Raw genomic sequence first — 27,248 nt, forward strand, 5'->3', positions numbered from 1 at the left:
CCACAGACCTCACTTGCCAAGTCTCGTGGTTTTTTGTTTACACATCACGAGTGGCTGGGTCTGGAAGGGATTAGGTGGGATTTGTCGTGGAAATCCATTTGGGGCTTAGCAAGGGTCAGGAGATTAAAGCTTTGGATGGTGGCCAATTAGCTCTGAAGCTGGCCTTTTTTAAGATCCTTGAAGGCAGGCCCTTGGAGGAAGATGTGAGGGCAACGCTCACAGCTGCCAGAAGCCCCACGGCTTCCTCAGAAGATTTCTAGAAGTCCCTGCAGGTCACATTTCCCTTCTCAAGACAGGCCACCATGGTTTCCAAAACTGTCCTGATCACTGGGTGCTCCTCTGGGATTGGGCTGGCTTTAGCTGTGAAACTGGCACAAGACAAGCAGAGGAGGTTTAAAGGTGAGTCTTCAAAAATTGCCTTGGCCTAATTTTCAGCTTTCTTTTCCCTCTCTCTCACCTGGCCTGATGACAATTTGTAGAGAAGACTTCAAATCTTCCATGTTCTTGCGGTATTTTAGACTGCATAAGCCTACTACTCAACAAAGCTGGATCATTTTTCTTAGAGTCGCATTTGGTGTTTTAAAAATATTAAATATTTAAAGAAATCCTTATTGTCTTTATCTGTAATATATACAATAAGGTTATCAGAAAGCAAATCTGTTCATTTGGGTTTTGAAGATGTTATGGAAGGAGAGTACGCTGAGAGCGTGTTGGAACTGTTAGCAGAACTCTAGTGTCAAGCTTTTAAATTTATTTTGCAGGGTAATAAGATTTTACATTTGCTTCTGGCAATTTCTGGTTGTCATGGATCAAAACTGGTTGGTTGCTGATTTCTACTGGAGTTCCAGTTGTAATGTATATTTAGATTTCAGGTACACACACAAAAAACGATCAATCAATCCTGACCCAAAATCATAGTGAACAATACAGAGGATATGGTTTCTTTTGTGGCTTTCTGTATTGTTTACATGCAAATTTCAACCACATTTGTCCAGGGCACTGGCATCTTGCAGTCTGATCCTTTTGCAAGCCTGGACTCTGATGTTTCATTAGGGAAACACTGACCTGAGGTTTAGGTTGCTAATCCAAGGCCTTGTGCGTGATCTTAAGGCGTCTTGTCCCTTTTAACACATCATTGATAAGCAGCAGTTTTCACAGCAAGGGGGGAAACATGGCGTGTTCTACACCAGGCATTGGCAAAGTGCAAAAAGGCAGCTTCCACATCTATGTTTGGAACCCCTACTTTCACTTGCCTCTACTTTTTCTGGAAAAAAAAAAGATAAATTGTTGTTCCTTGAAGGCTCCAGAATTGTAGTTCATCTTTCCAACAGGCTACAGCCTCCTCATGTATTTTTAATAAGAGAGCAAAATTTTAACCACATCTAGTTCCTTTTTTAATTATTATTTCGGGCAGTCTCGGTAGCCCCGGTATGGTCTCAGGGGAAGAACATTGGCCCCTGGACCTGCTAAAGTCCACCATCCCAGATCTACAATATACAGCCACAGCATCTTGGTGCTGCTTTAACTTCCGTGGCTTCATCCTACCAAATCCTGTTTTTTATAGTTTGGTGGAGGTCTCGGTGTTTCCTGCTAGAGATTGCTAGGACATGTCCCTAAATGACATCAGAAAATTCTAAATACCTGCCCAAGCTACAAAGCCGAGGATTCTACAAGATGGAGCCAAGGCCGTTTTTTATAAAAAGGTCTAAAGCTGTTTCAATAGTGTAGTGTAGATACACTTTTAATCACTCCCATCTGGGGGTCAGACAGGAACAGATGCTGGACAAGATGACCTTTAATTATGGTGAGTGCTTAGTAATGCAAAACCAAACAAGGGACTACGTAAAGCAGGGTGTCGGCTTCAGGAGCACAACTCCGTGAGGTTTTGGCCTTGAGTGACAAAGCTGCTGTGTTCCAGTAATTGCCACAATGAGGAATTTGGCCAAGAAGGAAAAGCTAGAAGCAGCAGCAGGGCCTGCTCTCAACAAAACGCTGGAGATCAAGCAGCTGGATGTCTGTGACGAGAAATCCATCCGTAACTGCATCAACAGCATCCCTCAAAGGCACATTGACATCTTAAGTAAGTATCTGACACCTTTGCTGCATTGGGCCTCTTCTGGGGTTGGACATGTGGAGCAGGGTCATGGAGTCTTGAAACCCCTTGGGTGGGTATGATGGCAGCAGCAGGCAAGAAGTAGGGAGGAAGGTGTTTGCCTGAGATTTGCCCAGATGCTGACCACCACTGTGATTCACATAACCTAATTCTCCCTCTGAGCTTCCAACATTAATTTAAGCACATCATGCCTTTTATTGTTGGGAGAAAAGTCACAAAATACCTAAAGGGAGATGTTCTGGCTTCCCATTGTACAGTGGTGCCTCGCTAGACGATGATAATCCGTTCCACTGAAATCGCTGTTTATCGAAATCATTGTCTAGCGAAAAGCATTTTGCCATTGGAATACATTGAAACCTGTTTAATGCATTCCAATGGGAAAGAATCGTCGTTGTCTAGTGAAGATCGGCCATAGGAAAGCCGCTTTGCAAACTGCCAATCAGCTGTTTAAATCGCTGTCTTGCGAAGCTTAGGTCCCGAAAACACCTGTTTTGCGAGCGTGGAGGGAGCTGTCAAAATTGTCGTCTAGCGAAAATCAGTTTGCGAAGCAGGGACCGAACATTGTCCAGCAAAATTCCCCCACAGGAATCACTGTTTTGTGAATCACTATAGCGATTGCAAAAAGTCAATGTCTAGTGAAAAAACTGTCATGCGGGGTAACTGTCTAGCGAGGCACCACTGTATCTGTATTTACCCGAGGCAGTGAACTCTTCCAAGCCATCACTGCAAGTTGCGTTCCACTGCACAAATATCCCTGGTCTGTTTTTTGTTGGGGAGGGGGCAAATTAGAGCTTCTAGAAAGCATCTTCTCAGGATCTGATATCCATATGGGTTCAGTGTGTGTCTGAGAAAGCCTGTGTTTATCTCCCAGTGACCAATCACAAATTAAGACAAGCTAATTTGCAAATTAGGGGAACTCTGAGAATCTCCCAGACAGTTTTTGGCACTGGAGCGAAACCCTTCTAATGATGGGTCTGTGTGACATCTAGGCTGGAGATGCTTTTTGGTCCTTTTGGCTAAAGCTGTGTTTGCAAAGTGCAGTTACAACAGCTTAGGTATTTGGCTGAGGAGCCAGCGGTTGTGAGCTCAATTCCCCACTGTGCCTACTGCCTAGGGGCAAGTAGCACAGCACCAGGGCAACCCTAGAAGATGGGAATGGTAAACATTCTGAGTACCCTCTACCCTGAGAAGGGTTGCCATTAATCAGAATTAATGTGATGGTATATGTTGATGATGATTATCAATTGTTATGAATTACACAGTGCTTTCTTCTTCATGCCTATCTATGTCTTTATGTGCATGTGAACTGTGGCCTGGATGCTAGAGAAACAACCCCCTCAGTTCCAAACTATATACTATCTTCACATCTGCAATTATCAGATCTGTAACTTGACACACACACACCCACGCAAAGTTATTGCATATGCAGGGCAGAGAGAGGGCTGCAAACAGGGACTGTGATTTTTGCAAGTGGTGTTTTTTTTCTACATTAACTGTTGGATTCTGATGATAGGGAACAGAATTTGGTCTGGTTCTCCCCAGGTTTTGGCTATAAAGCTGGCTGTAGTTGAATTCAACTTCTCCCTTTTCTTCCATCGAAGATCATGATTTTAAAATATTTTCTCCTGGCCAAAGCTTAGGAAAGTTACCTTTTTGGACCTCCATGCTCAGAATTCCCCATCAAGTTTGACCACTGGCTTTCAGTGGTTGCTGGATCTGGGCAGTTGTAGTTTAAAAAATAACTTCTACTACTGTTGATCTCTGCAGAGCTTCTGCACCTTCACAGCTGCTTGACAAGCCGGTGAGCCACCTCCTTTCCCTAAAATCAATGGGTGACCGCAAAAGCTGGGTCTGTTGTGTTCCCTCTGTTATGTACACCATTCTTGGCAAAGCTGTGCATACCGTATTTTTCGCTCCATAAGACGCACCTTTCCATAAGATGCACCAATGTTTTAGGAGAAGAAAACAGGAAAATATAATGTTTTCTTCGCTCCATAAGACACACAGACTTTCCACCCCCCCCGTTTTGTGGGAAAAAAGTGCATCTTATGGTGCGAAAAATACGGTAATTCTTGGTGATTCATGTGCAACTCTGGCCTTCCTTCTTTTGAAGAGGCGGCAGTAGTGATACACTAGAGTAGTGTCTCTGATCAGCATAGGGCCACTCGCAGGATCATGCACTGTAGTCTCGCTAGATTTATTGTCCCCGTTTTACAGATGGAGAGGGAAAATGGAGGATGACTGGATAGTGACCTTGCCTAAGGTCATTTAAGGAGCTCAGGATTTAAAAAAATGAAAAGTGATGGGGAAATGCAAAACAACAACAAAAGTGCTTTTGAGATCATGAACTGGGATGCCCTGAGGGCTCCTGGATTAATCCAGATCGTTTCCTAGTAGCATTTTCATTCTTGTATCTCTTGGGCCAAGATTGAAAAGAAAAACGAGAAACTATTTTGCTTCCCATATAGTTAGATCTGAGACTCTTATGTAGGTCAGTCATGGGTACCAGCGAGGGATGGCATAGTGTTGCTGGCTGATGGAGGTTTCCTTTCAAATTATAAAACAATAGGTTCCAGTGTGAAAATCTTGAAGGTACATCTTTGGCCTATTTTAGAGCATATATTTCCGCTTCTGCTTCTGCTGAGGCAATCTCAAATCTTCTGGATTGGATTAAGCCCTAAATAACCCAAGCAAACTAAAGGCCACTTAGGTCATTGATCGACTGTTATTACAAAAGGGAGAGGAGAAGAACCTGTTCAACTGTGTTAACTGATTCTGTGGGGTTGAGCTTTGTGAATCCCATGAGCCGCCCGCTCTCTCACCCTCTGGCTCATCTGTTGGTTTTAGGAGTCTGTCCTGTCCACAGTGTTGAAGTGAGATCTGTTTGCTATTCTGGGCCAGCTCAGGACATGGAATGGGAGGCTACCCTCTCGACCTGTTACTCAGTCAGCAAAACAGCTTGAGCCACTTGATGTTGCACTTATCTAGCTGTCATCTTGCATAAGTTGTCTTCATTTTTCCCAGGCCAGAGTTTGGAAATATCCCCCCTTTTTTTGTACTACAGCTGCCAGAATCTCAGTGGCCATGTGGATGGGAGATTTCCGGGAACTGTAGTTTTAAAAAGTAACATTCCTGTGTTCTGAGCTGGAGAATTTTGGACCTTGGAAAGCTTTATTATTTAGCCAAAGGTTTGGACATCCATCTCTCCAAGGCAGACACAACCCAAAAAAGTTGTTTAAAGAACTGATGGGCATCAGAAATAGGGAACCTGTGATGCTGCCCCCCCCCCAGTGTTGTTAGACTTCAACTCCCTCCAACCCCAGTCATCATAGTGAGTGGTGAAAATGATGGAGAATGTAGTCCAGGAACAGCCGGGAGCTTCCGCATTGCTGGATAAGGCTTCTGATTGTTTGTTCCTACTGATGCTTCCTCTTACTCTGGAGATCCATAAAAATAACAGTCAGAACTCTTGGCTCCCTCTTGTAGTCAACAATGCTGGGGTTGGTCTCATTGGTCCCATCGAGTGCCAGACTATTGAGGAAATGAAGGCCATCATGGAGACCAACTTCTTTGGTGTGGTGCGGATGATCAAGGAGGTTCTCCCTGACATGAAGAAAAGAAGGAGTGGCCATATTGTTGTCATCAGCAGTGTCATGGGAGTACAAGGTAAGTTGTCTTCACTTTTTCAACTCAGTTTCATCCAGATAATACACTTCCTTGCATACTCCTAGATCCAAATCTATTAGGAGTCTTAAGAACTCATTTATTAGCAAGACCCATTAGGCACAATGAAAGTTACTTCTCAGTAAATATTCATAGGCTTGCACTGCATACATTAGTAACTGGACAGACAGTTCCCAGCACCCTACAGGAAATCAGGAGAGTTAAAAATATAGTCATTGTATGCTTTCTATGCTTTAAGTCCCATAACAAACAAACTACAATATTCTAACCTTTTTGCAGTTTAAGATCAATTGCCCAGTAGGTGGCTATGTTATTCAGTTGCATTTCAAGAACATAGACAATCTTGTAACAGTTTAGACAGCTAGAGGTTAAATTCCTCTTGGGCACCTAGAAAATGGCATAACTGTTGGAGATAAATTGGCCCAAGTTAAGAAATCACCATAGACATTATCAGTTGCATGCTGAGTCAGTCACACAACTTGGTACACAGCAGATAATATTCAATCTTAGAACTGCAGAGCTGGGAGGGACCCTATGGATCATCTAGTCCAGCCCCTCTCAGGGAGGCACAGTGAGCAGTTGAACTCCCAAACTCTAAACCACCGAGCTATCCAGCAGTGTCAACAGTGATTTCTTAACTAAAGGCAATTTGTCTCCAAAAGTCATTCCATTTGTGTTACACCACTGTAAGTAGGCAAGAGGATTTGGATCAGTGTCTGCCTAAATCCAGCTGCCTTGCAGCCTCCTGTGGCTGAACTCTATTTGTTTATGATCACCTCATCACTACTATTCCATTTGCTTCCCTTGTAGTTATCTTCATTGTTGTCAAAATATGACTATAAGTTCCTTAGGGCAGAGGTTTGTCTTTTTCTGAATGTATGTATTTTTGCAAAGGATCAGTACATAGACAGCCATAATACAAGTAATTAATGGTGATTGTTACTATTATTTTGATTGCCTTCAGCATCAGTATATCCTGGATCAGCCCTGAACATACGGTCTCAGGGGTAAAACAGGTGTGACATTTATCGTGTAGCTCACTGGTTCTTAACCTTGGGTTACTCAGGAGTTTTGGACTGCAACTCCCAGAAGCCTTCACCACTAGCTGTGCTGACTGGGGTTTCTGGGAGTTGCAGTTCAAAAGCATCCGAGTAACAAAGGTTCAGAACCACTGGTGTAGCTTGTCATTTTTTATGCAGTAAGTAGGTGAGGAAGTGAAGCTGAATTATATTAGGACTGTGGTGTGGGTGGAGGGATCTTTAACCCCTTTTGCCCCATCTTTGCCCCTGTTGAACTGCCCCCTTCTGCTTTGCTCTTGTTATTTGCCATGGAATAAAAGTTCCTATCTGTGCCTCTTCATTTTATGATCCCATTTCAGACAGCCCCCTTCGTCCCGCCCAGGCACCCTCACATCAGCTATTTATTTAAGAAAATGTGGCAGGGCAAGACAGTTGATGTGAAAAATGCCACATCTAGTTTGATCCTTCTAATGCTATAATGGGGGACAGAGGGTTAAAGATCTCCTTCCCACAAGGATTGAGCTCCGCTCACACACTTTGCATTTGCTTCATAGGCAGAGCTAAACAGTTTAGATCCCATGTAGGATTTGAGCTTGGAATATTTTCCATATTTCTTTTCATTAGAATTTTTCAGAACTTGCCTCTGAGAGAGAGGAATCCACACCATATTGGGGGTTTCTTCTTTGTTGATGAAGAAAAGGATGCCATTGGATTAAAGTCCAAAGTCGCAACGAAGAAGAAACCGCAAACATTTCCATTATATCATCTGTTTTACACTCCAAACCCATTTGCCCAGGATTTAACTTGATCTCTAGGAAGCTTATAAGGAAACAAACCTGTGCTTGAACAACAAAATGTGTTCCCAGACACACTCTGTGCCTTGTAAATGTCACAGGTTGCAGTCACATGGTGATTGACCCTCGTTCTCTACTCTTTGGCACCTCTCTTCCAGGCATCGTGTTCAACGACATCTACACGGCTTCCAAGTTTGCCATCGAGGGCTTCTGCGAGAGCCTCGTCGTCCAAGCACTCAAGTTCAACATCTTGTGAGTTGCTTGATTGCCAAATACAGAAATGCTTTTAGAGCCAAAGTCTTAAAAAAGGGTTGCCGTGACCTTCACTTCTGGCAGGAAGTCACCTGTGGTCTTAAGAGCTGAGAGACAGGATAGAAATTCAAGCAGACGGTTGGGGAATTTGGGGAGCGGTAGTCCAAAAAAGTAAACTTCAGTTTCTATGTGTTTGGCAGCCTCCTCTGAGTAAGGGAGGGGATCCAAAGAAGCAGTCAACCAAAAAAAAAGGGGAGGGGCAGTTGGTATGATGGGTTCCTGGAAGAGCATTACCTGACAACCCTTTATATGTGCTTGTTTGATGTTTAGTGTCAGTTTGATAGAGCCAGGCCCGGTGGTGACTGAATTTGAGATGAAAGTGTACGAAGATGCGGAAAAAGCTGACTACTCCAAGACAGACCCTGAGACAGCTGAGATTTTCACCAACATCTACCTGAAGAATTCCAAGGCCATCTTCTCTAGCTTGGGTCAGACACCTGAGGATGTAGCTGAGGTAAAAATCTCTATTATTTTGGTTCTATGTGAGGAAAGATGACTTTTAAAAAGTGGACTATGTGTGCAACTACTTCACACACACGGTTGCAGTACCAATCCTGGAGGCTTCTACCCATGCAAAAATAGGAGGACTGCATTCCCTTAAGATGCCCTTCTGCCTGGAGGGGAGAAGCAAACAGCTGTTGATGGAAGCTGATGCTTGCACCTCAGTTTACCTTAGAACCTCTCTAATACAACTACCAAGAGAGCTTAGATTGCAAATTAGATGCAGTAAATAGCTTTGTGAAAGGAGCAGAAACATCTCTCATCCTTTAGATCAGTGGTTCCCAACCTTGGGTTCCCAGATGTTCTTGGACTACAACTCCCAGAAATCCTGGGTAACGCAGCTAGTGGTGAAGGCTTCTGGGAACTTCAGTCCAAACATTCCCTGATTGGGAGCCACTGCTTTAGATCCATGCTTCTCAACCTGTGGCCCACCAGATGTTGTGAACCTCAGCTCTCAGAAGCTCCAGCCAGCAATGGCCAGCAGTCAAGGATTCTGGAAGTTGAAGCCCAAGTTATGTGTAAAACCAGAGGTTGAGAACCAATGATTTTTAACACCAGCATCAATTGCTTCCTTCAAGGAAGAGGAATTTGTTGATTTAGCTGGGATTTAAAAAAGGTATTGCAGTGGGAACTAGAGAAACAAAAAGGCAGGCAACCCAGGAGAAGAGTGATAGAAAGATTAGTACAGTAATTGATCTGCGAAAGGAAGAGTTGAAATAGAAGGAGGGGGGTTGGAGAAAAGGACAGGGCAAGCAGGGAATGTGACATCAACCTAAATGTCACATAATGATGTTTATTAAGATTATTCTTTGCTACAGGCTTTTAAAATGGTTTAATAACAGTCACAATGTGCACAGTATTACAGGGTACACTGGTTCAATTTTATATTTCATGAAAAAGGTGAAACTCAGCCATTGAACTCTGAGTGTGTTGCTGGCAACTGCAGTGTCCAGTGTCCCCAGATATGGGAAACCCACTGCATACTTTAGGGTTTGTGTGATGCCTGACATTTGAACCTGGCAACCACCTTCATCCTCACTTCCTCCCCAAAGCTTTGCAATGTCTCTGGGCAGTCTGATATAGTGGGCGGGGTGGGGTGGGGGGGACGGAAACAACCCCAGATGGCTGAATTTGCATCTTCTTGATTCTGCTTCTTTCTCCTACTAAAGCTGTCTTGAATTATTATATATCTACATTTAAACTCCAGTTTCCTCCCCGTTTTACAATACTCTGCTTCTGTGCAAAGTACGGTATTCACTTTCATGAACAAGTAATCCAGCCTAAGCCAGCTCCAAAGTCTTTTAAATTCTCTATCATTTTGCCACTGTGGTTTAAGCTTTAGGTCCTTGCACCCAGTCCCTCGCAAATGTAGCCAGGAGACGTGAGCGGATTTGCAAGCTCAGATGCCATTAGGTGGTCTGCTGCATATCATGATCAGTAGAAATGAAATGAAAACTGATATGTTTTCTTGGGAAAACCAGAGCAGCTCCCAACCTCACTTGGCTCATACATTTCTTCTTCACAATAAAACCTCAGTTGGAGGCCAAGTTGTTGCTGCGTGATCTGGCGCACAATTTAAACATACTGTTGTGTTGTTGCTAGGTGCCTTCGGGTTAGAACTGATTTATAGTAACCCTAATAGAGTTTTCAAGGTAAAGTAAATATTTGAAGAGTGGTTTTGCCAGTTCTGCCTCCACCCCGATGAGTTTCCATAGAAGAGTTGGGGAACTGAACCCAGGTCTCCTAAGCCCTAGTCTATTACTCTGTCCATGACACCAGACTAGGTGCCCATACTGTAAACATACCATAAACTACTACAAAGCCTGTCTCACAGACTGAGTGTTAATGCAGCATACATAGACAAGGGGACATTGGAGGCCCTTATAAATTTACAGTTAGAAACAGAGGCACGTGTAGGAGTGAAAAGGCCTGTGAAGGCATAAGTCTATTACAGAGGGCATTTCTGTTCAAAATTATTTTAAGGCTGGATTTGTTGGCAGAACAAATACTGGCTGATGCGAAGGTATCGGAGAGCAGGGCAACCGAAGGGACAGCACACAGCTTAAACTGACCTGTCAGAATTTTGATTATTGTTGCTGTCATTGTTTCCAAGTTCATTGAAGAAATAGTTCTTTAAGTGGGAAAAAAAGTTTATACATTTCTAATTGCTATGGAACAGGATCACCATACTTGTCAGAAAAAAGTGCTAACAAGTGCTAAATGTGATTATTGTGGGTCTTTCGGGCTCTAAGTGTTAAATGTGTTTACCTGTTCTGGTTGTTAAGTTGTGCCCAACTTTTCGTGACCCCATGGACCAGAGCACGCCAGGCCCTCCTGTCTTCTACTGCCTCCCGGAGTTGTGTCAGGTTCATGTTGGTTGCTTCGCAGACACTGTCCAGCCATCTCATCCTCGGTCGTCCCCTTCTCCTCTTGCCATCACACTTTCCCAACATCAGGGTCTTTTCCAGGGAGTCTTTTCTTCTCATTAGATGGCCAAAGTATTGGAGTCTGAGTTTCAGGATCTGTCCTTCCACTGAGCACTCAGGGTTGATTTCCTTTAAAATGGATAGGTTTGTTCTCCTTGCAGTCCAGGGGACTCTCAAGAGCCTCTTCCAGCACCACAATTCAAAAGCATCAATTCTTCGGCGGTCAGCCTTCTTTATGGTCCAGCTCTCACTTCCATACATCACTAGTGGAAAAACCATACCTTTGACTATGCAGACCTTTGTTGGCAAGATGATGTCTCTGATTTTTAAGATGCTATCTAGGTTTGTCATTGCTTTCCTCCCAAGAAGCAGGTGCCTTTTAATTTTGGGGCTTCTGTCACCATCTGCATTGATCATGGAGCCCAAGAAAGTAAAATCTGTCCCTGCCTCCATATCTTCCCCTTCTATTTGCCAGGAGGGGAGGGGATCAGTGGCCATGATCTCGGGTTTTTTTTTATGTTGAGCTTCACACCATTTTGGTGCTCTCCTCTTTCACCCACACTAAGAGGTTCTTTAATTCCTCCTCAGTTTCTGCTACCAGAGTGGTATCATCTGCATCTACGAGGTTGTTGATATTTCTTCCGGCAATTTTAATTCCGGTTTGGGATTCCTCCAGTCCAGCCTTTCACATAATGTATTCTGCATATAAGTTAAATAAGCCAGGGGACAATATATTTGTTGTGCTCCTTTCCCAATTTTGAACCAATCAGTGTTTCCATATCCAGTTCTAACTGTTGCTTCCTGTCCCACATATAGGTTTCTCAGGAGGTAGATAAGGTGGTGAGGTACTCCCATTTCTTTAAGGACTTGCCATAGTTTGCTGTGGTCCACACAGTCAAAGGCTTTTGCATAGTCAATGACGAAGAAGTAGATGTTTTTCTGGAACTCTCTGGCTTTCTTCATAATCCAGTGCATGTTAGCAATTTGGTCTCTAGTTCCTCTGCCCCTTCAAAATCCAGCTTGTACTTCTGTGAGTTCTCGGCCCACATACTGCTGAAGCCTACCTGGGAGGATTTTGACCATAACCTTGCTAGCGTGTGAAATGAATGCAATTGTACAGTAGTTGGAGCATTCTTTGGCACTGCCCTTCTTTGGGACTGGGATGTAGACTGATCTTTTCCAATCCTCTGGCCACTGCTGAGTTTTCCAAACTTGCTGGCATATTGGGTGTAATACCTTAACAGCATCATCTTTTAAAGATTTTAAATAGTTCCACTGGAATGCCATCACCTTCAATGGCCTTGTTATTAGCCATGCTTTCTAAGCCCCCCCTTGACTTCACTCTCCAGGATGTTTGTTTCAAGGTCAGCAACCACGCTATCTGGGTTGTCCGGGACACCCAGATCTTTCTGGTATAATTCCTCTGTGTATTCTTGCCCCCTCTTCTTGATGTCTTCTGCTTCTGTTATGTCCCAACCTTTTTCTCTTTTATCATGTCCATCTTTGCACAAAATGTTCCTTTAAGATCTCCAATTTTCTTGAACAGATCTGTGGTTTTTCCTTTTCTATTATTTTCCTCTATATCTTTGCACTGTTCATTTAATAAGACCCTCTTGTCTCTTCTTGCTATTCTTTGGAAGTCTGCATTCAATATTCTGTAACTTTCCCTATCTCCTTTGCATTTTGTTTCCCTTCTCTTCTCTGCTATTTGTAAGGCCTCGTTGGACAGCCACTTTGCTTTCTTGCATTTCCTTTTCTTTGGGATGGATTTTGTTGCTGCCTCCTGTACATTGTTAAAAGCCTCCATCCATAGTTCTTCAGGCACTCTGTCTACCAAATCTAGTTCCTTAAATCTGTTCTTCACTTCCACTGTGTATTCATAAGGGATTTGGTTTAGATTATATCTGACTAGCCCAGTGGGTTTTCCTACTTTCTTCAGTTTAAGCTTGAGTTTTGCTATGAGAAGCTGATGATCAGAGCCACAATCAGCTCCAGGTCTTGTTTTTGCTGACTGTATAGAGCTTCTCCATCTTTGGCTGCAGAGAATATAATCAATCTGATTTCGGTATTGCCCATCTGGTGATGTCCATGTGTGGAGTCACTTCTTGTGTTGTTGGATGTGTTTATCTAGATATGTATTTATGCCTAATTTAGAAGTTAAGGGAGAACAGAAAATACTCCCCTAGACAAGGGTAATATAGTTTGGGATAGGACTTACTTAGCCCTGGGAATGTAATGAATCCTTAGAGAGGCAGACACACTACTGACTCCTATAAAATAAAATTCTGGGGGGAAAGGCATAGGTGGGATTGGAGATTTGAGCCAGGGTTTTATGAGTGAGACCAAAAGCCTTTGACATATAATTCATTTATTTTAGGTGGGCAATTTTTGGAATATTTTTCCCTACCAATTTTCCACACCACCAATCCAGAGAGGCCAACCCTGAAACTCGAAGTGGCTTGAAGTTAAAACAAATTTATTTTCCAAAACTTTTAAATAAAATAAAATATGTAGGGTGTTGTGCACCTTGGTTTAAAGAATTAGTATATTTCCTAGAGCATGTTTTAAGCATTTGTGTGGGACTATAGAGACCATAAAATAGGGATGAAGGGTTCCAACTTATGGGCTGAGGGTTATTCAATTCAATTCAATTCAATTTCTTTCTTTCTTTCTTTCTTTCTTTCTTTCTTTCTTTCTTTCTTTCTTTCTTTCTTTCTTTCTTTCTTTCTTTCTTTCTTTCTTTCTTTCTTTCTTTCTTTCTTTCTTTCTTTCTTTCTTTCTTTTTCTTACTCCCTCCCTTCCTCCCTCCCTCCCTTCCTTATGGAGTGCAAACCTTTGGCCTTCAGGCTGAATCTGATGTTCCTGAGATATGACTCTTTGGGATTTCCAAAGATGGCCACACCCCTTCCCCTTGATATAAATATCCAATACTTTCTCATAATTTTGACTTCTGCCAAGAAAGGTTGAAAGGCTTAGTTCTGAGGATTTACTCCCCAGTAATAGGAGCACCTATATGTCTGGACTGCAAGCCCCATTGTCCCCATCAGCATAGCCATTAGGAATGATAATTGTTCCAGTCCAATATGTCTAGAATCAGTATTTGGGGAAGGCTAGTTTAAATTAAAGAAGGCAGATTTATGGTTTACTGACAGTCATAAGATTGTCTTCCAATTCCTTCAACAGCACACCCTGAAGGTCATCACCACGCAAAAGCCGCCCTTTCGTCACCAGACCAATGCCATCTACACACCCATGACTGCTCTCAAGCATGCCGACCCTACCGGGGCCCTGATGACCGACTCTTTCTACAAGCTGGTCTTCCGATATGACACCCTTTTGCACGTCAGCTTGAAGGCCATCCGGCTGCTCCGTTGGCAAGCCCATAAAATGAGGCAAGGAGCCAGATTGCTGGGCTTCAGATAAGCCCTCAGGAAGCGAAGGCTGAGTTTTACAAAGCAGGAAGAGAGACAACAAATGGAAACACAAAGCAAACCACTCAGAACATTCAACAAATTGGTTTCACTTTATCTAGAGTTTGGAGAAGTTGATTGGACTTCCCAGTTAGCATGGAGGAGTCAGAGCTGTAGACCAAATTTTTTTTTTCCAAGTTCTGACTTTATCAAATTTTCTGCCTACACATTATAAACTTTAAATTCTTTTCCTTGTATTATTTTGATGAGCTTTTTTCTTTTCTTTTATTATTTGCATACATGAACACTATGCTTTTAATGTGAAATTTTCAATCTTTTTTCCTTTTTATTTTTTTTCATTTCCCACACCTTTTTAATTCTCTAGCTTTCATTCAAGAATTGTGTGACTGTGTGTGTGTGTGTGTGTGTGTGTGTGTGTGTGTGTGTGTGTGTGTGTGTGTGTGTGTGTGTGTGAGAGAGAGAGAGAGAGAGAGAGAGAACATGAAAAAGGGTAGTGACAAAAGAGTGAAAAACAGCATAAACCCAAACAGAGAAGACTGAGGACAAAAAAAAACAGGGGATTTGAGAGAGAGAGAGCGAGAGAGAGAGCACACACACATTTGTGTGTGTGTGTGTGTGCATATGCGGGTCCTCTAAGTTTGTGTATGCTGTTTTTCACCCTTTTGTTGCTATCCTTATTCATGTTCTCTCATTTCCCCCATTTCTGGTAGTTGAAAGCAGGGACTTTTGCTTATTACTCTTCCACTCAGCACAACAGCATCTCAAAGTCACATCACTGAGTGACGATGAACAGTTGCTTACACAAATCTTCTTAGCTATTGTAGTTTTGCTTAGGATTCTAGTGTTCAGCTGGAACCACAGACTCTTGGATTGTTTCCATACTAGCTTCCCCCCCCCCCCAAGAATTGCTTTCTTTGGTTCTCACAGTTTTGCAGGGCATCTGGGAGCCTGCCTGTAATTTGGCACGTTTGTGTTGACCCCTTTCCCCCACCACCACAATAAGTGCATGGATAAGGAACATACAACTTACAGCATAGTGATAAATTCTTACATCATGACAGTCCCCGTAACTACACTTTTAAGGAGGTTTTATTTTTTTTTAAGTAGGATGTTGTGTTACTTCATATCAGCAAACCACTTTTAGCAGTCTGCACCTCTACCAGGAACGTGGTGGCGCTGCGGGCTAAACCACAGAAGCCTGTGCTGCGGGGTCAGAAGACCAGCAGTCGTAAGATCGAATCCACACGACGGCCCCCGTCGCTTGTCCCAGCTCCCGCCAACCTAGCGGTTCGAAAGCATGTACTGTAAATGCAAGTAGATAAATAGGGACCACCATGGTGGGAAGGTAACAGTGTTCCGTGTCTAAGTTGCACTGGCCATGTGACCACGGAAGATTGTCTTCAGACAAAACGCTGGCTCTACGGCTTGGAAACGGGGATGAGCACCGCCCCCTAGAGTCGAACACGACTGGACAAAAATTGTCAAGGGGAACCTTACCTCTACCCCCAGCTGTTACAGTTACATTCAGAAACAACTTTTTGAGGGGCTTCCAGGTATGCAGTCTCAGTCCTTTCCATGCCACCTGTCCATCCCCCACCACTTCTGATCCCAAAGAAACTGTTAGAATACACTCACACACAAGGCTGAATAGCTGTATAGGCAATAGAATAAGGGACTGTCCTTTAGTTTTTTAAAAATTGTTTTGATTTCAAGTTTGGCCAGTGTGCAGACCATTAAATAAAAACACAGAGGTAGTGAGAACCGCAAGAAGCTTATTTATTTATTTTATCTAAAACATTTATAGCCTACCCTATATCACAAGATCTGAGGATGGGTAACAGAGCCACGTAAGACAATTTGAAAGCATAACATCTTTAAAGCAATTTAAAATTGAAACACATAAAAGTAAAACGTTAAAACCATCGATTTAAAACCTGCACAGGCCAAGATTCTCAACTCCCAGGGGTTCTAATAAATATCTCGGTGTCGATAAGATGCCAGTGTTGGTGCCAAGTTAAAGAACCAAAGGCTGATGAGTGGAAGGAAACCAGTCCATGAAAGGGCTAATCTGAATCACGTTGGGAGCTAAAACGCTACCCTGCTCGCAGCAGCTTTAAACTGCAATAAGCCGGGAAGCATTTTGCTGGCTAAAGCAGCAGTCCTAAACATGATTTTCAGAGGACTCTCATTCAACCAAATGTAGCTTGTCTCAGAATAAACAAATGGGCCTCCAGAGAGGTGAAGCATTATGCGGTTGTGAATGGGGAACCAAATGTTTTATTACATGCTGTGTAGAACCAGAGTTGTGATTGTGGGGTTGGACAAGATTTCCACACGTGCAAGCACAAAATGGCTGTTAACCCTTCCTACTGATGCTGTAAAGTCTGTAAATAAAAATATCCTTTATGGCATAAAGCTTGCACAGGAGATGGGCTTCTTGATTTGTTTTGTGTGTGGGTGGGAGTTATCGGGGTATTGTTGCAGAATAGCAATCCTTCAGCTGTACTAAGAGGAACCTACGTGGAAATAGTACCAGATTCAAATCCCTGCTCAGCTACGAAAGTCACTCGGTGACCTTATTCTACTCCTCCAGAATACTGGAACACTGTTTTCAAGAAGTCAAACATTATTTGTCAGCTGTTATTCTTTCCAGCATAACACATTACTCATTTTTTTAAAGAGTAACGCATATGTGATACATTACTAATTTTACATTTTTGTTGCATTTTAATTATCTTCTAACTTGACTTCAAAAACAGAAAAATTACTCCACCCATGTAATTGTGTGAAACCACACATAGCTCCATAATACAGTATGCAACTTTGGGCAGTAGGCTATAGTGGGTGAAAAATCCACAACAGTAATGTCTCTGAGTAATAAGCAAACATTACTCATTGTACCCAAGCATAGTAATATTACTATTCATGATATTTGCTTTTGAAAAATAACAACATGAGCATGCAGTTGCCCCCAAAAGTCAGACATTACTTATAATGTGTTACATCTAAGCTCTGATCTTCCAATAGGTTTATGCTCTCCATCCTCTCCTCACAACAAGCTAGTTAAGGGTTAGATGTTCTGGACTCCTCAGAGGACAGGCAAGAGAGAAGTCTGATTGTTAATTCTGAGAATGACGGCATGAGGGGAAGACACAAAATGAGAATGACACTCAAGGTCATTGTGAGCTCTGTCATCATATATATTTCCTGAAGCCCTGTATGCTGAAGGGAAAAAAATTACCCAACAAAATTTGAAGAAGAAATTAGAAACCCTCCAAGCCTTATGATTTAGTTTTTTTAAATTCCTCCCCTTGTTCTATGATCAAAGTTTTTTTAAATCCCAGTTTGATTATTTAACTTTCCCATTTACTCAGGTCCATATTCCATACAAAAAGAGCCTCAGCACTACTGTGTTTGTTAGTTAATAGACACAACATAAAAAACAGTGAAAATGTTGTTCTGATATTCATCTCCTGCCTCAAACCACCCTCTAAATATATAGGATGATGCCATGAGTTAACTGGATTCTCTCTGGGCTCTACAGAAAGGATTTATTAATACATTTTTTCATTTTATTTAATTAGTGTGGTGTAGTGGCAAGAGTGTTGAGCCAGGAATCAGGGGACTTTATGTATGTATGTATGTATGTATGTATGTATGTATGTATGTATGTATGTATGTATGTATGTATGTATGTATGTATGTATGTATGTATGTATGTATGCATTTATTTATTTATTTGATTTGATTTGATTTGATTTGATTTGATTTGATTTGATTTGATTTGATTTGATTTGATTTGATTTTTACCCCGCCCCTCTAGACCATGTCTACTCGGGGCGGCTTACAAAATAAAACAGAACAGTATAAAAATATAAAATCATAAAATTACAATTAGAATTTCAATTTAAAAAATTAATTTAAAGAGAGGATTACCAAGATGGAGTAGCAAAGAAAAGAAAAAAGGAGAAAGACTTAATTGACTAGAGGGAAGGCCTGCTTGAATAACCAAGTTTTAAACTGGCTTTTAAAAACACCCACTTGGCCACTGCTGTCTCAGCTGACCTACCTCGCAGGGTTCTTGTGAGGATAATACAGGAAAGAGTACCATATATACCACTTTAAGCTCATTGAAGGAAATATGGGTTATAAATAATAATAATAAAAGCCACGGCAATGAATAGAAGAGCCAGCGTGGTGTAGTGATGAGAGTGTTGGGCTGGGACCTGAGGGATCCAGTTTCATTGCCAAGCCACAAAATTCACTGGCTTGCCTGACCTACTCCATAGGGTGTTTGCTGTGAAGGAAGGAAGAGAAGCAAAGTATGCCTGCTTCAGTTCATAGGTGGACAGACAGAGTGTAAATGTCTGTAGAATCAAGCTTTTAAAAATTCCTGCCACCTCTAAAAGTGTTTGCATGAACTTGAAGTCAGCTAGATCTTCAGTTGATGTATTCCAGTTTGTCACCATAGTGAGGATTCTGCAGAAGAAATTAAGCCCTCCCATAGACTGTTAAAATTAAAATTTCAGTATGTTATTATTTGTGTTTGTGCCGGGGGCCACCTAGTGGTCCATGTGAGTAATTCTCTTCCTTGGGGCAGACTTTTTGCCTCGTGCATTGCCCTTAAAATAGATTTCTGGGGCCAGTTCAGTCCTTGGCTGTGTAAATTCACCCAGTAATGACTCTAATGGTGGCCCACACGGAAAAGGAATGAGTTCCCAGCCCCCATTTTAAGATCAGGAGAATGCAGAGAAATGTACTGTTTCAACAGTAGAGGATGGACAAGGCCACAAATTCTATCTCTAGCTTCTCCCACTGAAAAAGAAAAACAGACAGCAGACAATAGAAAAAGCCCCTTTTTGCTGCCACTCAGAAAGACTGCTGCTTGCCAGAGCAGGTTAGAGTATAATTTGGCATGTGGCAGCTTCATATGTCCTCTTCTTTTTAGGCTTTGAGACATTCTATGACTAGAGATCACGTGATCTGTGAGGGAGTGGGTTGAGGAAGGTATTTACCTACACACTTTTTCCTTTTAAAAGTCTGCAGGATCATCACTCTCAGAATTTTGAATCAGCAACACATTTTGGGCTGTGCCGGAATTTTCCATCTTGCTCACATCAGCAAGGGTTGTGTTTCACCAACTCTTAACAGCTGTTTGTACTATCGACAGTGTTGTGATGAATTCTGAAGCAGTGGCATGAGGACCGGGAGGTGGGGGGGGAGCTGATTATCCTCCTGATCAAAGCATGTCACAATGTTGATCCTACGTGACCTGGGAGCCATGCGGGTAAGTCTTGGGGGCCGGGGGAAGAGATCCAACAACACACCACACAGAAGGAGCAGGAATGCCCCTCTATGTAGCAAACGGCTGACCTACTGCACAATTTGAAGTAAGCAAAGCCATCCATGTTACCGCCCAAAAAGACCCCTCTGCTGAATCCAAGGGTCTAAAATGACTGTGCAACATCTAGGGACCCCTGGGTGTGGAAGTGCAATTGTCATCAGCCTCAATCAGTATGGCCCTTGGTGAGGAATGCTGGGAGATGCAGTCCAATAACTGGAGAACCATCTTTTGTCCCTCACTGGTCTAAAATTGCCCAACTGCACCACTGGTAGTAACTGAGAGCATGATCACACAAGTTATACTCCCGTTCGATCATTGTAGAAATTTCCAGTCACATGACGCACAGCCTATATTACCTGGCCAGCAGTGTAACTGCAGTTTATTTCCCTCTCATCAGGAGGCATCTGCTATTGTGTTCCAATGGTGTATCAATATATTTCTTAGCAGCATGACACGTGTGCATGACCCTATCAAATTCTTTTCTAAAGCAAAGTGTACTGCTTATATACCGCCCCATAGTGCTTCAAGCACTCTCTGGGTGGTTTACAAGTTAATTATGCAGGCGACACATCCCCCTGACACCACCCCCCCCAGCTGGGTACTCATTTTACCAATCTCCGAAGGATAGAAGACTGAGTCAAGCTTGAGCCGGCTACCTGGGATTGAACCCTGGGTTGTGAGCACAGTTTTGGCTGCAGTACAGCGGTTTAACCACTACACCATGAAACCAAGTCATTGGGGAAGGAAGATGCCATTATTGCTGCACAGCTGCTCTGGTATAATTTTTTTTTAAATTGTGGCTGGTATGTTGATACATAGGTAAAAGTATGTCAACGGCCAGGTATGCCAGGGCGTTGGTAGGCACTGCATAACTCTGCCTACTCTCTGGTAAGCAACACAGCTCTGGATGGGGGTGCCAGGTCCATTGAGTGCAATGCAGTTCTGCCAGAGGCATCAGTGCAACAGAGGAAGTTTTACCAAGCAGGAACCCCTTCCCAACATAGCGATGTATAGTTGTTGTTTTTTTAAATTAAAGTAAAGGGTTGCAGTGCCCCAGAAAACAAGAGAGAAAATGAACTGGCAACACAGTGTAGCCAGCTGTAACAACTGAAGTAGGAGAAAATGAATCGGTAACATTAAAACATAATGGAACATTCGGTATATATATCACGTGACCACCATTCAGTACAACAAAGGTATGAAATGTAGGGTTAGAACACTTGTTCTGAAAAATTGGGACAAGTTCAGAGGAGGGGAACAACAATAATAAGGGACTGGAAACCAAGCCTTGTAAGGAATGACAGGACAGATCATGCCCCTCCTTTGTATGACAATCTTTCACATATTTGAAAAGTGCTATCCTATCTCCCCTCAGTCTTCTTTTCTAAAGGCTGAACATAATCATGATCAGTTCTTACAATCTTACAGAGTGCAGGGCACCTAATACGTACTAGGCTTAAGTTACAGGAAGCCAGATCTCAGCTAAATATTAGGAGATTCTTCCTAACAGAGCAGTATGACAATGGAAACAATTATCCCGGGAGGTGGCAAGTGTGCCAGTGATGAAGGAATTCAAGAGAAAACTGGACAGCCATCGGTCAGATCTGCTTTAATTTGGATTCCTGCACTGAGAGGGGATTCGAGTCAATGGCCTTATAAGTCCCTTCCAACTCAATTATTTTATGATTCTAATCCCTCTCTGTACAAGAAGCAAAGAAATAATGCAAGTATATCCAGTAAGAACATGCAGAATTGCTTGTCCTCATCACTAGCTCATGTTCTCAGCTGATGAGAATAAAGCAGTCAATCATGCTGAGGTACATAGGGAGCCTCTTCCAGGAGGATCCATTAGTTATTTAATTTATCCTGGCTAGCCTGGGATCCAGAGTTTAGAAATGTTACTTTTGTGATGTCAGGTCCCAGAATTCCCCCATCCAATTTAGCAGCCAGTCATATTAGCAGAAGAATTCTGGAAGGTGTCATCCAAAACATACGTGTTCCGATGTTCTATGTGCAATCTGTGAATTTAAAAAAATTATTTGTTAAATTTTATTTTATTTTTACTGGAGGCTAATGAGTTTCAAAGCACAGTCGGAGGGAATGGTTGTTCTTTATTCTAAAAATGCTTGGTTTGGGCACTTTAATTACCAGGTTAAGCCCCAGTTGCATTAGCAGCCTGGTGACTATTGTGTATCTTTCTCAATGCCCTGGACCTAAAATAATTAGGTCCAGGGCATTGAGAGTTAAAAATGGCAGTTGCCACAAAAAAACAACGAAAAATGAGAAACATTGGTTTCTTGTAATGGGGAAAATATGAGAAAAGGGAAGAAAATTGGAATTTTCTTCAGAAAAATATATTTCCAGTCCCTCCTCTTTGTGGAGAAGATAAACTCCCCTCCTTCCCTTTCCACATCTCCTTCTTGGCAAAAAGCCTGTTTTGCCATCCTAATGAGAATCTGACAGAAAAGCTATGTCTTCCCCTCAAAATGCCATTTCAAAGAAATAATGTTTTAACTTTTATTATCCCTCTTGTCACCGTGATGATATCTCATGAAGAGGAAACAGTTCTACTCATCTGAACAAGGAAGATACCTCACCTCTTGTAGACCACAAGCCATGATTCCTCCCTCTATGTAACCTTTAAAAAAAAGCACGCACACACGCCATACAGTCATAAAATAGAAATTTGGCACATTTCAGTCATTTCTTTACAGCTTTACCCCCAGGCTAGCTAAAAATGTAATGTTAAGGTCTAATAACTACCGCTGGCTAGAGGTATTTCTGTCTGGGACTGGGAACTGAAACCACGGCTGGTCATGGACCATTTATCTCAGGCACATGTGACTGAATAAACATAATGAGAGTACACCATCTCCTTATCTCCCTCCTCCTCACAATTCCTCTCTCTTGTCCATGAACAAGATCTTCCACTTATTCATCTGCCAATGATCAATCCAGAGGATACATCAAAAAGCCTTACAAAACCACAAACCCCTTGCTTTCCCACTGATTGATCTGCAAAACCCACTCCATAATCAACCACATAAGCTGATCATGGGCAAATACTCTGGAGCTATTTCTCACACCCAGCCCTGCCACAATATAAACCACTTACTTGTAATAAAAATGTAGGACAAGATAGGACACTGGTTTGCATGAAAACCACATATGCTCATTTATATGCTATGAAAAGACAAGACAGGGGTGACTACAGTGGCTGGGTGGTGTAAAGCTCAATGCAGGTCTGTTATGGAATCATCCTTTTTGAGCAGAGAATCTTTTTTTGTGTGTGTGTTCAGACAGCAGGGGTGGTTTAAATTGTTCCAATCAGTTTGACATAACTTTTGTCCACTTTGTGTCCAGTGGGATCACCTGATCTGATGCAAAGGGCTGCTTGTGAGGTTGTCAGATGCCCTCACCTGAGCATCCTTAGTTTTCAAATAGTTTCTTTTCTTTTTTTAAAAAGATATTAATTCTGTCCTGAAATACACCATTGCTAGGGCACTTATGAGGACTAAAAATATATGAGAAGTGAATTTGCCATTTAGCACCTTGTTTGCACCTTAATTCAGCTTCTGCCGTTGGAGCTCTGTACAAACTGAGCTTTTTGCTTCCGCTGATGTAATCCCTATGGACTATTTGTTGTTGTTGTTGTTGTTGTTGTTGTTGTTTAGTCGTGTCCGACTTTTCATGACCCCATGGACCAGAGCATGCCAGACCCTCACGTCTTCTACTGCCTCCCAGAGTTTTGGTCAAATTCATGTTGGTAGCTTTGGTGACACTGTCCAGCCATCTCATCCTCTGCCCTCCCCTTCTCCTCTTGCCTTCACACTTTCCTAACATCGGGGTCTTTTCCAAGGAGTCTTCTCTTCTCATGAGATGGCCAAAGTATTGGAGCCTCAGCTTCAGGATCTGTCCTTCCAGTGAGCACTCAGGGTTGATTTCCTTTAGAATGGATAGGTTTGTTCTCCTTGCAATCCAGGGGACCCTCAAGAGTCTCCTCCAGCACCACAATTCAAAGGCATCCATTCTTCGGCTGTCTGCTTTCTTTATGGTCCAGCTCTCACTTCCATACATCACTACTGGAAAAACCACAACTTTGACTATGGGGACCTTTGTCGGCAAGGTGATGTCTCTGCTTTTTAAGATGCTGTGGAGGTTTTTCATCGCTTTCCTCCCAAGAAGCAGGTATCATTTAATTTTCTGGCTGCTGTCACCATCTGCAGTGATCATGGAGCCCAAGAAAGTAAAATCTGTCACTGACTATTTAGTTCAGCTCAATGACTGAGAAAATCTTAGGAAGGGACTGTGATTCAGGATTTGTTTTTATTTGAGACCGTGTTATATCACTGTTGTAACCGTTTTGTTTATATATATATATATATGTTTATATATATATATGTTTTTGGAAGTCATTCAAATGATAGATTGTCCTCTCTAAAAGAGGACATATGGAATATTTAGCTGGAATGCTCTTCTGTTTTTCATATACGATTTCATGAGCCTAACACACACACAAAGGGAAGGACTCACACAATAGAGAACCCACATAACTTCCTGTGTAGGATGCCTACAGAGACATCACACGTGCCTTCTTTGAGATCAAAGGAGTCAAGACTCACCTAGGATGGTGGAGACTATTCTGTTGCCAAGCAGCCAAATGGAGGGCATGAGTCACTCAACAGGGACAGCCACAGGCACACCCCCGGCAGCAGCAAACCCTAGCACACAATGCAAAATTTGAGGACACCAGGGGAAAGAGTGAATAATATAACCCCAATCCCCTTTTGCATGTCAGGGGATAACAAGCATAGAATGATAGATCTGGAGAGGTCTCTAATTCCTGGATTCATGTCAGGGCAAGAGAAAATGCGACCCAAAGACTTAAAAACCACTTCACAACCTTTCCAGAGCATTCAATTCAAGAAACACATGTCATGAGGTACTCGCTCACTGTCAGTCTCAACCCCCAGTTACAGACACTGGGAACTCAAGGGACTGCAGGAAGAAACCTGGCCATGTGCAAGTGGTCACCTGCTGAGTTTGACGATGTGATTGGGTTTGTTAGAGAGTTGAAGCAGTTCCTCTCTTTTGGCGGGAAATGACGAGTGAGCCTCCTTTGAAATATTAACAGATTTACAGTATTTGATTTAACATTTGGATATTCTACAACAACTTCTGTGGGTCCGAAACAACTGAGGTAACTGTCCATAGTGTGAAGAGGAAAACTCCATCTGCAAATTTGGTAGGTTCATCAAGGGGACAGTCCAAATGTTCCCGGTTGGTAGGTTTCCTCAATGGATCACTCCGAACTGCGTATATCGTTCCACAACAAGGGTGTCTGGCCCAATCTCCCTCCAGTGGTGGTTGGCTGAAGGATTGATCTGGTCGGATTACCTTCCTCCAGTGACCTTGCCCCCGTGGAAAGACCACAACCGTCCATTCTAGTGCTTCTGTCGATGCTCCCTTTTCCTTTTTAGGTCGGGGTCAGGCAGTAGTCCTCCTACCTTCAAATTAGGGAAATCTTCTAATAACCCGCACACTCTTTCATATCTGTCTTCATCTTTCCCTCTCTCTATATATCCTTCCTCCTTCACTCTCTCTCTCTCCTCGGTATACTCAACTCTCTCCTCCCACTTTGATCTCCTATATCCTCTTTCCACACTGGCAGAATTAACTCCTCCTCTCCTTTTCCTTCTCCCTCTTCCACCAAACAGATTCCAATCTTTTCTTCTTTCCCTTTTGATTCCTTTCCTTCCCCTTCTTCTACAGTCAATTCCTCACTCTCTATTATCTTCCTTCTTTCTATTTCTCTCTCGCGCTCTGACGTCTCTAGTCGATGGGACGGCTCACTCTGTTCTTTCTCTTTTTGGTCTATCTGTCCTTCACAGACAAAGTTCCTTTTTAGACTACCGGGGGTGGGGTGGGGGGGACAGCCAAGCTGGTGTGAGGTTCTGGCGGCTATGATCCTCCCACCAAAAGGAACTTTGTTGAGGTCAACTGGAATAGTTGGTTGTTGTGGGTTTTTCGGGTTCTTTGGCCGTGTTCTGAAGGTTGTTCTTCCTGACGTTTCGCCAGTCTCTGTGGCTGGCCTCTTCAGAGGACAGCTATAACCTCAGGCTCAGGGACGTGGTGGCGCTGTGGGCTAAACCGCAGAAGCCTGTGCTGCAGGGTCAGAAGACCAAGCAGTCATAAGATCAAATCCACGCAACGGAATGAGCACCCGTCGCTTGTCCCAGCTCCCGCCAACCTAGCGGTTCGAAAGCATGCAAATGCGAGTAGATAAATAGGGACCACTTTGGTGGGAAGGTAAACAGCGTTCCGTGTCTAAATCACACTGGCCATGTAACCACGGAAAGATTGTCTTCAGACAAAACGCTGGCTCTATGGCTTGAAGAGCGGGGTGAGCGCCGCCCCCTAGAGTCGGACACGACTGGACAAAAATTGTCAAGGGGAACCTTTACCTTTACCTTTACCTGGAGGAAAGAGAAAGAATTCCTGACACACCTGTGCCAACCAGAGTGCTGTACAGATTAAAAGGCCAGGATGAAACAATCCTATAAACCGGCCTCATAGGTGAGGTGTACTGGGTAGCACCCTAGCATGGTAAATGTTTTCACAGTCTCCAGACTATCTTCTTCTGGAGGCATCCTGGGACTGTGTCGCTTTGCCAAGGGCCACACAGGCTGGCTCTTCTCCCTGGAGGCACAATGGGGGAATTGGGCTCCTCTGCAGCCAGATACCTAACTCACTGAGCTATTCAGCCCAGCAGCCCATATACTGTATATATATACACAGTATCCCCCGACTCTGGCATACACACAAAAAAAGGGCACTAGTCACCCAAAGTGACCATCTCTGGCTTAAACCTTTTCCACCGAAATTGGTGGGATGCCGATATGCTTCAGCTTTGCAGGGCTGCCCTTTATTCACACTTTTTTTCTCTTGTCTTCAGCTGTTCTCAGATGTCTCATCTCCTGCACTCCCTACATTTCTGAGCAGAGGAAAGTTTTATTCAAATTCTCAGAAACCACAGAGTCAGGGGTGGCTGCATCGTTCAGGGTCTTTGATGGGAACGCATGTGAACTGTGGATCCGGCAGGTGTTCTTCCTGTTGCTGTGGCTGGAAAGGAAGACAAAGAGGAGGAGGAGGAGGAGGAGGAGGAGGAGGTGCCAGCAGCCTGCTGCAAAGTGGGTAGCTTCTTGGCTTATGCTCTTCCTTTTACAAGTAAGGTTCAGCAAATGTGCAGAACCGTTTGTGAAAGGAAGCATTTGAAAGATTCCTTTTGCTTCTTCAGTATAACATGGGAAATGCTTACAGTGCTTAGTGGCCTTCTTTTAGTTAAATAACAGAAATTGTAAATAGTTGATATAGTGTATTACTTCAATTATAAGTGTGGGGGGGGCAGGGGAGAGATTGAGAGGGGGCCACTCACATCCAGCACCTAAAAGGTTTTCCCAAACAGAAAGTAGTCCCCTGGAATTAAATATACAGTGGTGCCTCGCTTAATGATGATAATCCATTCCAGGAAAATCACTGTTACCGTCCAGAGAAGATCCTCCATATGGCGGCCATTTTCAGTGCCTGTATAGTGAGGAATCCATCTCTAAGCACAGCGGGTAGC

At 42.9% G+C, this 27,248-nt stretch overlaps 1 protein-coding gene across 1 annotated transcript; it reads left to right on the forward strand.

Moving 5' to 3' along the window:
* Positions 1 to 202: 202 nt before the first annotated feature.
* LOC110082071 (retinol dehydrogenase 8) lies at positions 203 to 14,514 on the forward strand. The gene is made up of 6 exons (XM_020799325.3): positions 203 to 399; positions 1,919 to 2,080; positions 5,600 to 5,779; positions 7,769 to 7,862; positions 8,193 to 8,376; positions 14,033 to 14,514. Exons 1-6 carry the CDS (start codon positions 303 to 305, stop codon positions 14,270 to 14,272), a joined length of 957 nt encoding a protein of 318 aa, XP_020654984.1. The 5' UTR covers positions 203 to 302; the 3' UTR covers positions 14,273 to 14,514.
* The last annotated feature ends 12,734 nt before the right edge of the window (positions 14,515 to 27,248 follow it).

Source organism: Pogona vitticeps, chromosome 6, assembly GCF_051106095.1.
Source record: "Pogona vitticeps strain Pit_001003342236 chromosome 6, PviZW2.1, whole genome shotgun sequence".
NCBI lineage: Eukaryota > Metazoa > Chordata > Lepidosauria > Squamata > Agamidae > Pogona > Pogona vitticeps.